The sequence below is a fragment of the Diorhabda carinulata genome, chromosome X (genome assembly GCF_026250575.1).
Source record: "Diorhabda carinulata isolate Delta chromosome X, icDioCari1.1, whole genome shotgun sequence".
NCBI lineage: Eukaryota > Metazoa > Arthropoda > Insecta > Coleoptera > Chrysomelidae > Diorhabda > Diorhabda carinulata.
In genome coordinates this window covers 31,262,850-31,281,140 of record NC_079472.1, presented here as the reverse complement: position 1 = coordinate 31,281,140, position 18,291 = coordinate 31,262,850, and the positions used below count along the sequence as shown (strand labels likewise).

General features: G+C 35.3%; 1 protein-coding gene across 1 annotated transcript in view; it reads left to right on the top strand.

Moving 5' to 3' along the window:
* Window positions 1-18,291, top strand: part of LOC130900938 (polycomb group protein Psc-like) — a 71,023-nt gene that overhangs the window by 18,449 nt on the left and 34,283 nt on the right. The window contains exons 3-4 of the mRNA XM_057811952.1: window positions 173-263; window positions 10,177-10,374. Coding sequence (XP_057667935.1) covers window positions 173-263; window positions 10,177-10,374 — 289 coding nt within the window. The remainder of the gene's footprint in view (window positions 1-172; window positions 264-10,176; window positions 10,375-18,291) is intronic.

Genomic DNA, 18,291 nt, shown 5'->3' with positions numbered 1-18,291 from the left:
CTTCTCGTTAACTATATTTTACGAAAAAAATGCTGAATGAATGAAGTGTTAAAATTATTTGTTTGTTTCAAAATTTTCGTTCCATACGTTCAGAATAAGATCATTTTACGATGAAATTTGATTAGTTGAAAATTGTTATCATAACAAAGGGAATTTTTTTGTTCCGTTCCAGTTTGCAGGAGTTGCATTATCAAGTTCCTGCAGGACAACAGCTACTGCCCTATTTGTGAGGTGATCATCAACAAAGCCAAACCCAATTTGAAGTGAGTACCAGTTTTTATTTGAACAATATTTAATAATTAGACGAATTTTTTTATTGTTTTTTGTTTTTTTCTTATAGTCGTTTCCTTTTTCTACCTTTTAATCTAATTTATTTCGAAATTAAAACGATAAATTATATCACCGAGTACTTTCAGCTTTCGTTAGACTAGAAAAATCTAAAAATAGTAATAAATCCATCATCTGCGTGGAAAATCATCTGTTCTTTTGCGTATATGATACCGTTGATTGATTTATGACTAACAACAACGAGATTTTCCCGAAGAAATCAATTGCAATGGAAAATTTGATGAATTTCAAATGATTTATGCGGATGTTTTATAGTGTATATATAAAGTCAAAGTGAAGAAAGAAATATTTGAAACCCCATTGAGTAGACAAATGTCGTACATACATTTTTATAAATTCTAAAATAATAGTAAATTATTTCTATTTAAAAAACTCACAGTGCTCATTAAGCCAATCGAACTGAGCTTTTTTCTTCTTTTCTTTCCAAATTCAGTTTAATTTACGAGGGTGATTCAAATATAAATCTGAATCTGTACGAATGTCTGTTGGCAACGCATCATTATTCGGTTTTTGATCAAATATTATGCGGAAATTTATCGAAAACTATTGTGTGTGATGTTGTCTCGCTTTCCGAAAAGGCCGAGGCCAACGATCTTCTGAATTTTAAGTGGCGTCAACACGTAGTATTATAGTATTCCTCTTAAATAACAGGGTGGAACTGTCTACAGATCAAAGCGAAACGTTAAAACACTGGAACACCCTCTTTATAATTCCGATTTGTCCCTATGCGACTATTATTTATTTGATCCATTGAAAGAGGCGTTTGGAAGACTGCGATTCGGAAGCAATATTTGGGTGCCAAACAGAGAGATTTATTCAAAGAAGTTTTTCAAAAGCTTCCGGAAATGTGAAGAAAACTATCTAGAAAAATTGTTAGAAATTTTTTTTCATAGCAAAATCCCGGTTTATATTTGAACCACCCTCGTATTATTAATTCATACATCTTTATTCCTATTTCTTTCATTATCCACCTTGTTATTATCGCCACGTTGCCGGTTCTTCTATATTACTTCGAGATTCTTATTTAAATTATCCATTTTTAATGTATACAAGGGTTGTCTGATAAGTTTTAGATCATAACATGAAGATTTCAACATCTATTGCGTTTAGGAGAAATATTTTCTGTTATATATCTTCCGGTAAATCGTTAGGAATATCATTAACGTTGCCAATTTCATTTTTTTGCAACAATTTTTCTGATTTCTTAGACTTTTATAGGTTTGTATTCGTGCATCGTGATTTTTTGGGCAGTTAATTTCAAATGTGGCCGTTTCAGTTTTACTGAAGATGAACGTTCAGCGCGGCCACAAAGTTCGAAAAAGTTCACCAAATGGAGAGTACCAGGCAAATTGCTCTAAAATGATCGCATTTGAAAGAAAAAAAACGCTTTTCCATCGCTAAAATTCAATAATCTCATTTCCGTTTGACTGACGACCAGATCTAACTCTCAACGATTTTTTCCTGTTTCTTAACCTCAAAAGGGTATCTAAAAATGCAGTGTTGCCAGCTTCAACTCCTCTGGTCTCGTAAAATCTACAGAGTATTTTAAATACATCCAAAATTAATTTCTAAATACCATACGAACTGAGAGTTTCAGAATAAGAGTTCAAACAATTTTCGATAATGTATATGACAACTTTCTTTTTTTTTTAAGACTTTTACATTGATTTTGAATATATTTTTTTACGTGTTAACGATTATTGTGTATATAAAACCCCCAATACGACGTTCGGTTTCACTTTCTACGGTTAATTAACCAATTAAAACGGAATTTTCCGGCTCCCCTTTGATATCAAGGTTTGAATAAACGTAAATTTACTCGTGATAACAAAACAAGCCAACAACCACGTATGTCTGTGATAATTTCCTATCAATCAATTAGTAAGGTCAATTATTGTAATTAACTAGAGTCATTAATTAATGTATGTTCATATCGGTAGCGTATTTGCGAGTGTGAATCAATGATGAGGCGAAATTAATTCTCTTCATTTCACTAGGTGATGGTAAATCGAATCGATGTTTCATTCGTTTCGTGAATCTTTTTATTGATTCCTCGTTACTTTATGAATAGATCACTTTCAAATTAAGCCCCTTCCGAGATCAACATAAGCATGTCAAGTAAATTTTTGAGTCGTTGTGATTCTCAAACGTTTCGTTTTCTACCGAAAAATCATGCTGGAAAGTGACGACGCATTATCGGGTTGAAAAATCTATGAATTGTTTACAAAGTGATTCAAAACATTCGAGTGAAAGTCCTTATTGACCGTTTGAGCCTCTGAAACGAACTTGTTGCATTGGTTCGAAGTTATATCCACCTCTTGTCGCTTCTGATCAAAGTAGCTTCTTTTTTAAACCTCTACTCGACATTTTTCAGATTTCTTGGTACGAGTCTAGCATTAACACGCTTAATATCCAAAAAATTAACCAAAATATATTGAGGCAACTCTACTATCTTTCTGTTAACGACCGAGAACCATTTTTACAACTTGTTTGATAAGGCAAGATTTCGACGACTTCACTGGATGCTTTGTGTCTTTCAAATGCTTCCTTAAACATTTCTGCATGATTTCCAACGATTCCGTAGCTGCAATTTGATTAGAAATTCAAAATTTCAAGCAAACTCTTTGCTAGTATAGTGCTCTAACAAACATCAACGGTCATTTCTGCTTGAATTATTCGTTCAAACGTTGCCATAATACTCACCGTTCATAGTTTTTCTTTTTACAAGGTAGTCAGTGGAAATTATCTCACGCGCATCCCATAAAACCGACGCCATAACCTCGCCTGGAGATGGAACGGTCTTTGTCTTTTTTGGAGCTGTTTCTCCCTTTTCAGTTTATTGTTTTTTTGCTTCGGGTGTGAAGTAATGGACCCACGTTTTATCCGTGCAAAACATTCGGTGGAAACATGTCCATGACGCTGTTTTTGTTCCACCTATAAGGATAACCAATTTTTTCCATGTTTTCTATAGAAACGTTTCTAACTGTCTCCTAAACTACGTACTGTGAAAGTTCCGGGGAATCACATTGAAGAACTTGTACCACATCAAGCATTTAGACCTTGCTCCGTCAGATCCATGGCAAAATTTTGGCGAGGGAAGATAATGGTTTTACCAAGATCTCAATTTATGGATTAGAACTATAGAAAACGAATATCAAAGATTCCTTCTTGTATAATTCAAGAAACAAATTGAGCATTGAAGCCCGACTTTCGGTCTCTCTAAATCAAATATTGAAAATCCTTTTTATGCAGAAGAATCGCAAAAATATTCCAAATCGTCTTCTCATCATCCTCTGGAAATAGGAAAACTGCTTTTGCTTTGTCAGCGTCTTCAGTTGTTTCACGTATTTTCTTTTTGAATTTAAATCAATTCCGCGGCGATTTATTGGGATTTGTATAAGTTTTTCTGATTTACGAGAAACTTCAACCCAAATCACGTTTTAGTCATGAAAATTTTTGTTTGTTTTTCTTCAATACGATCATTAATTTATTTCACATACGTAATTTAGTTTTTAAAATAAATTTAAAACCCAATATCGAGCCTAGAAAAAACAGCGATTCAAATAAGTTTTCATAAAATTCAGAAGTTGTCGGTGAAGTTTTTCGTCGAGAAATTGGATGAATTTCAAGTATGTATATCTCCTTCGATTACTCGCTCGTCTCTTTCTCTCGTCAATACGTAAAAGTTCCCACGTTTTCTATTCGTTGGTTACGACGAATATCCGACGTTGCCACAACTACAAATTTTCAATTGTCTAAAGGAATTGATTAAAAACATATTTTTAGCAACAGCAGTTTCTAAATCACATTTTTCTTTAACTTTTTAATTGTTAGATATTTTTATATGTTTTCGTTGTTGATTTGTCTTGATTTGAAGTTTTTTTTCATGAAAATCTGACTGTTTTGTTTATGTGTAATGATATTGAGAGGAGAAAAAGAAAATAGTGAAATTGCATCAGATATCATTAGACTCTGCGACATCATTTGCGACCGTAAAATTTTGGGTAGCTGAATTCAAACGCGACTTATCAGCGGCTTGACTGACGACGATCGTTCCGGGCGGTCAAAAACCAGCGATATCATCGGAAAAGTTCACTGGACGACCTTCGGATTAAAGTTAGGAAAATAGAAGAGGCTATCGACACGTAATACAGGTGGAAATTTCTCCCAACAAATTCCCTCCATAAAACGATCATCCATCTACACCTGACTGACCGATACCTGACCCAAGAAATTCCATGTAACTTTTTCAATGTCCAAATAGCATACAATTAAAGCCTTCCGAATATACCTGACTTTTGGAAAACCCAAAACCTTCTACCTGCTCATTGTTCCATACTTAAAAGCACCCAGGAGAGGCGTCTCAAGACAGCGAAGTGATCAGGAAGGAAGTTGCGACGTTTCCAGATACCAACGCCCTTAGGCATAGATTGTAGAAGCTAACTACGCGTTGGGTGCTACTTTGGACCAAAAATTTGCGAGGTTAGGCAAATTCAGTCGTATATAAATGAAAACGGGATCTACAACTACACTTCTAGAATGGAAAAACAGTTAATACAGTGATTTACAAAGGGCGAACATGCTTTAAAAGATGGTTTCGTCGACTGGGAGAACCACGGTAACCGTTTTTTGGGATTACGTTCAACAACCAACTTCAAAGAGATAGATAACAGGAGATTGATGAGATTAAGGGAGGAATTGCGGAAAATCGACCGCATTTGAAGAAAAATAAAGAACTTTTCCATCGGAATAACACCAGATATGGTCCATATCGAATTTTCCCCGTTTCCTTAACTTTATTTTTGTAGGTGAAAGATTTTTATAAACTTTCATTATCAAGTACCGTTTACGATATGGCAACGTAGCTCATTTCTTTAAAAATAATTATGTAAAAGTCAGATTTATATGAGAGTGAATACTAAATAATTGCGCGTTGAAATATTTTACATGTTTCAGTGTTTTTAATGAGATAATAACTGACGTTTACCAATTAGAAAGAACACTAGTTGATATTAACGTAAAAGCAAATAAAGATTTCAATTAAATCAATAAATAATTTACAAAATTGTTTTATTGTTCCACTTTACAACAGAATTCCTTTCTATTTTCATGTCATTTCGATTTTTATCAAATTTTAACTTAGTTATGTCGTACAAATCAAATATGCGACAAAGTTGTCAAAAACTGACAGCCGATTAGATTGGTGGAATGTGCAAAAGACAAATTAGGAACTGGAAGGTTGGTTTACCGATTTCGGGTATTCCGCAAGTCTATCAGTCGAAAACTGAAGAGAAAGGAAGCTAAACATAGAAAAAGAAAGAAAATACACTAAAAATTAGTTGTTCAGAATTGCAATTGAACACGTGTAGGGCAGCACAGCGCAAGGGAAGGCATCTCGAGAAAACTGTGTGGCGCAGTTTCCGTTACCAATTAACATTTTCTAAGAATGTTGTTAGTCGAATTACTAAGGACTTTATAGGCCTCGTCGAGTCCAGTTTCTTCTTATAATATTGTGAAAATAAATTCTGAAAGAATTAGTCAACTGTATTAGTTATAAACTATATTTAAATGAAATTCGGAGATACTTACCATTCTTTAAATTAAGTTCGGATGCCATCGTTGTTTCAATTTAATTTTCGTATGTTTGGCAACTGTGCGATTGTGACATTCACGAGTGCTACATTGGCCACGTCTTGTCCTGCTCAGCCTCTCAATTCGCGCGGGCCCATTAGACAACAAGAGTTACAAAAACTGTGCAAGCCCTGCACGTGTTGACTGCGTCTCAACTTGCACCAGGCCTAAGAATTGTTATCATGGATGACGAAGAATATTCTTCCATCTTACCACATTCAAAAATTGAAGTCAATGATGGATTTAACAAAAATGACGAAGAAAATTATCCCAATGACGATTTATTCATCATCAATCGACAGAATAACCAGAGATTAGTTAAAGCTGAAGACATACCATTCGTAGTATCGAAATAAGATAATCTCCCTGTGTATTGAAGAGTTTTGGGGTATATCGAGTAGAAAAGGGTTGGAAATCATTATATTTTGGCCGATTCACTGCGTCAGAATAACTACAGATTAGTTAGAGGCTCAAGACATATCATTTGCACCGAAAAAAGATAATTCACTTAGTTGTAGGCAATTTTTCTTAAAGTCTCGTCTGGTTTTAAAACTTTCCTGTGTATAAAAGTTTCATAACATCGTTTAATATGATTTTTATGATACAAGAACGAGAAACACATTGTTCGTACCCAGGTAACAATGTTTAGAATTATTCAAAATGATGTCTTTCATCAATTCCCGAGAGGTTTGTAATCGAAACATCAAAAAATCTGTATAAATACGTACCTACCGTCAATCTCCTATCAATTATCTTCTAAACAGACATGCACATTAAAATAGATGATAATCAATCCTTTCACTGTATAATTAATAAGATTTTTAGCTCAGTTTTGTTTTTTTTTATATTATTAAACTTAATATATAATCCGGGTATTGGCACCGCGAACCAAAAAAAAAAATTAACAGTCAGAACTTTAACGTACCTTTTGAATTATTCATGCCAATTTTAAGAACACGTTAAAAGTTACCCGGGTCTAGCGTTAATCACATGAACAAACCAACCCGGAATATTTTACAGACACGAAACTTCTAAGCGCCCCAACAAACAACTGAGGTAAAAAAATTTAATCCACGCCTATTTTATAGATAAAATCAATCACTTTATAAGTGAAATTCTTCTGATTATTTATTCAAGATCGTGGTGGGACGTAATCGGACTGATATCTTCTAAATGTTCATCTGAATTGGTTGTCATGTTACTTAGTTCCATCATGGATCCTTCATCCACAATAACAAAGTCAATAAGGACCACCATAAATGATGCTTCTCGATGTTCTTTCAACAATATTGCATTGGTTCCTTTACTTTACAAAATATAGATCAAAACTTTACTCCAATCTGCTTAATTCCAGTTTTTGCAACCAACCTATAGAATAATTACCTTTGAACTGTCCATCTACTTAAATTTTTCAATCCAAATGATTTTTCGTGCTTTTTTTTCAAAAATGAAAAGACCACTAACAGATCATTGTGATTTACGTCCACATATACACCTTTTAATTTAACTAAATCAATAAATGGTTTTTTGGCTACGAAATTTATGTCTCTTGCAGCATACGTTGATGTCAACAGCTTTCTTTTGCGACCAATGCGTCTCAGTACTTCGTCCTTGGTGATTCCATCAGTCCGGGATGTGTCCGTAGAGCCATATTTCGAATACCTAAAGTTTTTTGATCATTTGAGCCTTCAAGGTCCAAGTGTCCAGCAGTACTAACCACACATAACATCCCATGAATCCTATTCTGATGTGGAGGTTTAGATTTCTGTTTAATAATTGTCAACAGCTTTTTTTGCGACCAATGCGTCTCAGTACTTCGTCCTTGGTGATTCCATCAGTCCGGGATGTGTCCGTAGAGCCATATTTCGAATACCTAAAGTTTTTTGATCATTTGAGCCTTCAAGGTCCAAGTGTCCAGCAGTACTAACCACACATAACATCCCATGAATCCTATTGTGACGTGGAGGTTTAGATTTCTGTTTAATAATTGTCAACAGCTTTTTTTGCGACCAATGCGTCTCAGTACTTCGTCCTTGGTGATTCTATCAGTCCAGGGTATCTACAGGATGCGTCCATAGAGCCATATTTCGAATACCTAAAGTTTTTTGATCATTTGAGCCTTCAAGGTCCAAGTTTCCAGCAGTACTAACCACACATAACATCCCATGAATTCTATTCTGACGTGGAGGTTTAGTTTTCAATTTTGATCTTGATTTCTTTGTCTGGATCCATTTGAGCGTTTATGACTGAACCATAATACTTGTATTTTTCGGTCCATTCTAATCGTTTTCCATTCAGTGTGAGTATAGGGTTAATATTAATATTTTTGGGTTTTACTTATCATATTTTGCGTCTCACAGGGACTAAACTACAATCACAAACACCAAGGTAACAATTCACATACACTCGTATAGAGTAAGAAACTGTAAGTTTTGGTTTCGGCTAACAAAATGTTTATTATTTTTAATTGTAATGAGTAGATTATGGAAGGGGCAAAAATTTTTCATTGGTAGTATAAGACAATTTCAAAACTTGTAATTTAATTCATTAGACATCCGTGGACGAGATTTTTCTTTATTTACCGTAAAAATCGTTCAATTACCGCTGTTAATATTTTTCCTAGAAATTCATACTCTTAGTCAATGTTTAAGTAATCAAATCTTGTAAGGTCATTGCCATTTTCAAAGTTCAACGTTTTTTTTTTTAATTCAGCAAAATGTATTCGTTCTCAGAGGCATTGAAATTCTAAAACACACTATACAAATAATGCGTAGTTGTTCTACGAGGGTGAATCAATAAGATTTGAACAATTTGGAGTTTTTCAAGGTCACTTCATTTTTAATCGCTCGAAAACAAGATTTGTAGAGGATGTGTTTTTCGAACCATGTGAAAAGCATTTTCGCATCACATCCACGATGTTTTAAGAACGCATTTCCTAATATATTTTGGTTGAGGCATATTTAGAGAATACGGATTTTTATTATATAGCAATGAAGTTAGGAATCTGCCTTTGAGTACTTCTACAGAGAAAAGGAGATTGAGAAAAGCTGGTCCCTTTTGGAAGGGTGATAACGAAGAAGTCAAAATAAAATTGAAACTTTGAAACATGAAAATCGAATGCATGAAAAATGGGAAAGAGTTTTATGTAGTGATGAGTCAAAGTTTGAGATTTTTGGGTTTAAGTCGCAGGTCAAAGGTATGGAGGAAATGCGATTGGAGACCTGGTGAAAAGTACGAGGATTATGAAGAAAATTTATGTTCTCTTGTATGGAGCGGAAACATGGACATTAAAAGTGGATACCATGAACAGACTCGAGGTTTTTGAAATGTGGATCTTCCGTAAACTACTAAGAATACCATAGACTCAACATATATCTAACAGAGAGGGGTTAAACGTATGGGAAATGACTTGGAGTTACTGACAACATTAAAAAGAACAAAGACCGCTTATTTGGGCCACATATAACAAGTATGATATGCTGAAATTAATAATAGAAGGAAAACGTGGACCTGGTTGCAGACAATATTCATGGTTGAAAAACATACGCGATTGGGGTGGTATCATTTTTAAATCGCACTATTCATGACCGAAATGATTGCTGAAATTGCCGATTCTTTCATTCTTATAATAAAACTGGTGTCAAAATCAAAGTTTTCGTTGTAAGTGGAAATATCCCTTTAAAGTTCATAGAATAATTTTTTTAAAATGAAATCGTGCTTCGCCCTTTGGAAATACCTCGTAAAAAACTTCTCGAGACTCGTGATCGAGTCTATGTTATCAAAACAAAGTACTCGGTTCATGAAATAGCCGTCGTTATTGATGTGTCGTTATGGCGCAGGCCCGTTATCAACGTGACGGCATTCCGCCGGAAGCTTAGAAAGAGATAGTCGTCGAACCGAGGGTGGCCCGTCGTTTTAAACGATCGAGAACGAGATAGATATAGACAATTGAGGGAATCGTTGTAGCGTGGCGGCGTGAATCCCACGTGGCGGATCAACCATTGGCGTCTTGATACGTCCGACAGGATTTTTATCTTATACATCTAGATAAAAGAATGAGTTAATATTTTAACAAATATCATTGATATATCTTTAAATAAGATTGTATTCCACCTCCAAAAGTTTGTCTCCGCTATTTACAACATTTAACGCACGTCTCATGTAATTATAGTAAAAAGTCCTTATGTCTTCCAACAGATTGGACAAAACTCTTCAGGACATCGTGTACAAATTAGTACCAGAACTGTTTTTGAAGGAGATGACGCGCCGAAAACAATATTATCAGCAATACCCGCAAATAGCAGCAAGAGTTTCCCCAGAAGAACGTGGTGAAGATACGGAAAGGACCATTTTCAACCCACAAGATTGCATTAGTTTATCCATGGAGTACGTGAGGTGAGTAATACGTTTCATGTACTAATATTATTAAATTAATAATTTGGTATTCGATTTTTTTCGTTACGTGTGTGATAGCCTTAAAAACGACTACTAATGTAGTTCATTTTATACATATGGTTAAGGGTTGTTTAAACGTTAACAATAAGGGTTTGGAGGCACACATCACCGAGAGCGGGCAGTGGATCCGCGACTCCAAGTCCGCTATACTGAATAATGGTACACAAACGGTTCCAGGAGGGATAGCTTGGGGCGGAGCAGGATTCTGCCCCAAATCTTTTTCGCTTGGGAAACACCCCATCGTCTTCCAAACCGAGGTAGTCGCTGTGATGGAATGCGGACTCGCGATATTCAATCGATCCCACAGGGAATCGTACAAAATCTGATGACTGCAAGATCCGGCTCGTTTTGGGGCAACGACGAGGCGGATTAACTCGCCAGATTATGAGCGACGGATTCATAACTCATCTTTGGTGTAGTTAAAAGTTTTGTTCTCGCGTCTCCCAACAGTCTACGTACAAGACGTGTTCGGTAAAGATGAATAAAGACACCTGACATGAGAAAAAACAGATATAGATGAAGCTTGTGCATCACACACCAAACAACTGCTCCTATTAGTTATCGGACACTGTCACCTAAGACGACATCTCCACACCATGGGCGTTAAGAACGATCCGGAGTGCCGCTGGTACATGAAGGAAGATAAAACAGCAGATAACGTCATCTGTGACTGTCTAGAACTCACACGAGCCGTATAGTTTGGCTAATGACATCAAAGGGTTCAAACCAAAGCGCCCTCAAAGGACACGGTAATGTCAAATGGGGAACGATGGTTCTATCCATGTACTCAACGACCCATAATATAACTATGAACTATGAAATGTTGTTCAATGCCCAAATATTCAATAATATTTCCAGTTTTCGATTCATAATATTTACAATTTAAATATCTCCATTTCTGTTTTATTGCAAATTTGAACGTAATAAATTTATTTATTTATGGGCGTTTGGTGATTTAGTAGGTACGGTAGGTAGTTGAGAGCATTTCTAAATAGTATCCAGCGGATTATGTAACACCTACACCTTCGTAAACGGTATGGCATCGCGTAAATATCGTTGTCGAGAGATAAAGTATCATCTTTTAAGTGCGGAATGAATTGCCGCTTGCGGTAAATCATGAAATACGATCAAAGTTCGACATAATTACATAATCAAATACTTTACGATAATCGTAATTGTTTACATACACGAGCGGATACGAAATTGATTTCAATAGGTATTTATACCAATCAAAACATCTGTTATCATTGAAAATTGATACGGAAATTTTTATACTAGAATATTTATTGTTGTTTCTATTCAATTATTTCTGATCTCATGTATAATATCGCTCAATAAATCGTGTGATCGACACACGGATGGCGCTGCCATTGTCAAATTCTTATGACGTTTGTGCAGTACCAACTATGATTAAAATTTCGTGACATTTCGATTAGTCAGAAAAAAATGAAATTACTTTTGTTATTTTCAAAACTATGGATTCGAAATGATTTCGTGTGTGTTGATTTATCGTTGCTTCTTGGTGAATAAAATACTGTACAAGCCCAGCAATGACTTCAAGAGTGTTATCAGGACTTTGCTTCATCTAAAAGAACCATTTGTTATTGGTTTGTTGAATTTAAACGTGGTCAAACAAACACCGACGACGGTGAACGTTCTGGTCTTCAACTTGATGTGGTTTATCCAGAAAATATCAAAAATATCCACAAATTGGTTATATCTAATCGTAAATTGAAATTGCGTGAGCCAGCAGAGGCCCTGAATATATCAGAAGGCATTATCTTTACAATTACAATAATTACAAACGACGTGTCGATGATTCAGAACAGTTTTTGGCCATGTTTACACGTAATAAATCAGTAATTTTTTGAGTCGATATTTAACAATAGATGAAACATGGATCCAACACTTCAATCCGGAATCATCATCTGAGTAAACTGCAGCTTGCGAACCAAATCCAAAGCTTCCCAAGGCACAATAGTAAACTGGGAAGGTTAGGGCTTCATTATTTTGGGATTTTCATGTAATATTGTTCACCGAAGATCTCTAAAGTGTTGTTGGATCGTTTGATGCAAAAATCGAGGAAGAACGGTCTTATATGTCGACGAAAGAACCACTGTTTCACCACCAATTCACAAGTCGATGGCAACGATGATTAAATTGAACGAATTACATTTCTAATTGCTTCCTCATCCACCAGATTTAGCCTCCAGTAACTACTGGCTATTCTTTGATTCCAAAAAAAATGTTCGCCGGTAAGACATTCAGCTCGATTGATGAAGCAATTGCTGAAACTGAAGACTATTTTGAGGCATGTGTATTTCTTTGAATAACTTCATTTAGATTATTTCATTTAACTGATTAATATGCGTTTGTTACATCGGAATCATACCACGACAAAGCTCTAATAACCCCCAACAGTTTTCGGTACGTGTGCGAAGAATCAAATTTTTAATTCTCGATTTTGCTAACTAACCAAAAACCCAGACATATTTATGTTTGACTCAAACATACTATCAATTAACCAAACTTGTTTTCATCCAAGAGTTCTCATGCTATATAGTACCGAAATGGCCATGCCAAAGTCTCCAAATCGATCAGAAAATCGGGTACTAGTCCACATGGTAAAGTATCTGAAGATAGTGAAATACCATGGACAGAATCGATCTACGTGTAGCGATATTTCTAAAATTGCTTTAATCCATTTATATTTTATTATAAAGTAAAGAAATATACAGCGAAAGGTAATACAACAACAAAGCAAATAAATAAAGACGAAAATGCTACCTTTTATTGTTTTAGTTTTTTTTTTCTTTGCTTTCGCTAAGTTTCTTTGGCTAGATGCTTCGGAAGGCGTCAATAACGAAGCAGATGATACTTTAGTTTCGATGGGGGATCAAATCCTTTCAACTTTTTTTGATTACGTACCAAATTTTGAATGTACCAAAGCTACCAAACAATAATATGTGAATGGAAAATGGTAAAAAGGACAAACAGTAGAATAAATGACGATTCACGTAAATATGTGGCTTGTGAGGAGTCCTTGAACAATGATTCAAATTCAATTCAAAATTTGATACATATGAAGATTTATTTTATCGTGACGATGTTGAAATCTTCGTATCCAAGAGAAAATAAATTCTAGTCGTTTAATCTACCGCTTGGTAGGTATCGCTAGTTACTTACTAATGTGATAAGAGGACTCCAGAAAATGATTTGACAAAACCAAGTCAAAAGTGAACATTATTAACCACGAAAACGTGAGAAAAAATTAAATTTTGTAATATATCTAATGTAAACTTGAATTAAATGTGTACCATACCTTGGAGACCTCTTAAACCTGACGTTTTTACACCAATGGACACCAACAGAGGCATAAAGTTACGAAATTCCACCGTCAAAAGTAAATGGGACAATTAAAGCTGCTCCCAAAGCAGAAATAAATCTCCTCAGAGGGGGTCCAACTATAGAACGGACGCCCATGTACGTATCGCCTTATGTACAAACGTTCAGCCGACGGCTATAATTCTAAACATTGTTGCCAGATTGAAAACTAAGAAATTATGAGTGACTCGTAAATATAACAAGTTTGACGAAATGATTTCTTTAAAACATCTCTTGTCTTGTCCATTTCTCGTTTCCAAGCACTCAATCACTTATTTTTACAAAATATACTGTTTTTCAATGATTTTTAACCTTTTGATCGGCACACAAATTATCAGAACAAACATTTTCACGAGCTACGAATTCTTATTAATTTAGCGGCCATCCTAAAAACACTCGAAAAATTATAAATTTCAGTTTTGGTTTTCTAAATTCCACGTAAAGTCTCATATGAAGAAGATAAAAAATATTGACGCCATCGAAAATTTTTGTTCGTCTCGTAAAAATTCCATTAGAATTGGTATCCTTTTCGATAGATACGGCAACGCTGTCAGTAGTACGTGCCGTTCGGCGGCAACCTGTTGTGATCGCCTTCGGTAGGTTCGTTGTCGGGTAGGAGATGTTCGGGTGGCTTCTGCTCTTACGTCTCACTGCCCGAAACGTCATATGGTCGCGTCTATCAGCTTCTCCCACGCGTGCAGCACGTCAACGGCGTCATCTGATTACGATGCTTTATGGGTTGACGTCGGTGTTTCGAATTTAGATATAGACCAGTATAAATTTGATATACAACGAATTTTTGCCAGATAGTACCTAGATTAATTGAAATTGGAATAGTTTCGTCCTTTTCTCAGCCACCTCTCAGGAATTTTCCGGTTGCCATTTTCGTAAAAATCTAACATCGAGTGCGGCGACATGTTTATAATTGAACCACCCTCGTATTAATTATTATATCTATAAAATGTTTCAATTATTGTTTTTCGTAATTTTATTATACATTGTATATGATAATATAATGTTCGAGATTGGTCTAATTTTATCTTTATAGACGCCTGGTTCCTTCAAAGGGTGAGGGTTGAAACGTCATTTATTTTTATTAAGATTTATTAATTGGCATTTTTTATCACTTTCAACCCAAAGATAGCAACAGTCGGTATAATTATCATTATAGACGTAACAGTTTTCGTTTACGAGGGTTGTATAAAAAGTTTTTCGACCTCAATATAAACATTCTACACTTTTGTTGAGATTTCCTCTAAAATTTCAATTTCGACGATTAGTTTTTGTTTAAAAATCGAAGGTGTAAATTAAACCCTCGTATATTTCCACATAAGATATTTGATTTTACATCGTGCCGAAAAAGTATACGTTTTCCATTAACAAAAAACGATGTTGATGTTTAAACCAGATGTTGAATTAGATAAATTGTTCGATTAACTTATTCAGATATCAATAATTGCAATTATTTCTGCCTTTGGCGATTAAGACACTAGCCGGCGAACATACCCAAAGGAAGTCACCTGTAATGCTTGAATAAATCTGGCCACCTGGTTAATTGTCAGTGGAATTTATGCTGAAATCTCGAGAAATGTATCTTTAAAACAAAATGAAAAAAAAACTTTCTTATTTCATCAAAGCGTATTTTTGGAAAAAAGTAAAATAACTGGGTGCCAGACCTAGACTATACGGTGGACAAGGAAACAATTCGAAATGTAATTTGTTCAATTCAACCATCGTTGCCATCGACAGTTGGTACTTCGTACTTCATTTTTCTTGACATTAAACAGTTTCTGAGCAACCGATTCTTATATATATATATATGGTACCCGTTCCCGTATATCCGTTAGTTTGAAATAATCTGATAGATTGCCACTCGTTAATTATTTTACTGAACACACTGTTTACACCACCACTACACCAACACTCACAGTTATATTGTCTGACGCGCGTTTCGATAACCAAGTTATCGTCTTCAGAGACTGAAGGTAAAAGATTGTCAAAATAGAATTTGTACGGCAAATATCTCAATTTTTCGAGTAGTTCTAAAACCATTTTTATCCAGGTACCACATTTTATAGCCAAATCGAACAGACTTTCCTCGTATAAACTGTTTGTATGGTATGTATCGTATACACTGCGACCCAAAGAATCTATTTTGTGACGGATGTAGTTACAAGAGATCTTATTCTTCTATTTCCTAAACCCTGGACTTCCATAGTATCTAACACTTCGAGAGAATGTGTGTCTAGAAGTTGTTTCATCCTCTGTACAACAAAATCTGCACGCGTCTTTAGATGTCTATTGAGGCGACGTTGTCCCGATAAGACACCTGTTAGTTTTCGTAGATTGTTGTTATTTAGATCCAGCAGATCTTCTTTAGTTATAGTTTCCCAGAAGATTCTTTTCCTGACTCAATACTTGTAATGCTAGGTTGTAATGTAGGTTGTCCCAATAATTGAAACGAAATTTGGATTTTACGATATTTGATCTTAAAACTCTAATGGTTGCATTGCATAAATTTATGCTTGAAAAATGCTTGGTGTGTCTTAGACCCTGTTCCAGTTCTGTCTGCTGCTTACCCCACTTAGAATTGAGGTAAATTTTCTCTTTTCGCAGGTTTGGTCATTATTTAGGTGATTACCATTCACATAATACAAATTACCGTTTGATATTTTTCGTTGTGGCATATTTGAATCAAATTGAAATGATTGTCCCTTCCATAAATCCAACCGATTTAACCTGACGCGAATGTTCATAACATAGTTGACTAAACGTTTTGATTAACGCCAACGAACGATCGAAACGTCGCCAATTTCAAACGAAAAACGGATCCACAGCTGTTTTTCCACCATCCGCATTAACAGTCATGTTTTCATTATTAATTGCCATATTTGTATACCCGAGAGGGTTTGTACGGGACGCCAGAGAGATAGGGATGAAAATGAGAGGGATGTTTCATATTTACGTGTATGTGAATGTTATTATGTAAAATTTAATACCGATTTTTTTGAAAATAACTATCTCATCTCTATTTCCGTATCTTATTTTCGTTTCCAAAGAACATGGAACGTGTGTTATCTACTCTTTCTTGGGTTTCGTAGAATTTCTGAAAGGTTTCTATGTACGTTCGATGTCAACAATCTGCCGAGTATAATTTACAAAAAGCATCCAGTTGATAAACACTGATGACATTGAAATATCGCAGCTGTTTTTCTTCGGTGGCAATAAAGATATTTCTATATATAAACGTAGTGCGGTCCATAAGTTCTTGGCCTCATATAGAGCTTCATCCGAGCTTTACACAAAATAGAGCTTGAGAACCACTCGGTAAACTTGTTTTAACAAAATGAAGGTTGTTTACGGTGACTTTTATCCATCATTTTCCGCAATTAAAAATGATTTCGCTGCGGACAAGATTCATTAAAAGATGATCCACGTGCGGGAGATCCTGTGCTGGTGACTACCCAAGAAAACATTGAATTAGTAACTGACGTCTAAAAACAACACACCACAAATCGAAATTTCTATTTTCTAAACGTGTTAGTCCGCGAATAGAGTATCAAAAAGTCCACGTTTATCGGCCTTGAAATTAGAACCATTTTTTTTTATTTCGTTGCTTTGATTCAGTGGTAGTCTTATTTGATTCGTGGAGGAAACAAGTCGAAATGTCTCATGTAAGTAATTTATTATTATATCAAAATACACTAATTACAATCATTGGCCAACGGAATAAACTTCTAACCCAATTAGGAATTCTTTAGGCGAAATACGCAGACTAAAAATACAGAATTAAGAAAAAGGATGACCTTGAAAACGAAAAAAACTGGGAAAAAGACGAGATATTCCGATAACGTTGAGCAAGCCAACCAGGTGGTGTTGGTAGAGTTCAAAACCTTTCCGATTGATTTCGTAAATCGCATCATCCAATCGAAACAACATGTTGAACCTCCCTCGTAACTGCGTTCTTACGGGCTCACGTATCTATGGTTTCTTAACTTGAGAACATGCTACAGTTTATTCAAAGACAGTAATTCCAGACGAGGAATGTTCTTATCCATTACTCGTAGCGTTGAGTTAGTTCTATCCGAAATTCTGTTCAATACGACGGCTGTTTCTCAAAAAGTTCTGTCATTATATCCGCATTTCTTCTCTGTAAAAACCATCAGTTATCACGAAATTGTAACTCGTGGCAACTATAAAACCTCCTCATCTTGGTTGCTCAAATTTCTCCAGAGCTCCAAATTTTCACAACTCCATGTTCGGTGCCTCAACGCTGAATAAAACTTAAACAGAACGTGGATACTTTTTCGATATTTGGATTGTGACTTTGTTGTATCCTGCCCGCTTGATGGAAATCCGGTGAAAAGAGTGCCTTCAATTCTCAACGCAATAGAATGTTGATAGCGATATTTAGAGCTTTGGACAAAGAGGACCAAGAAAGTAGATCAAATTTAATGAAGAAACTATCCGACA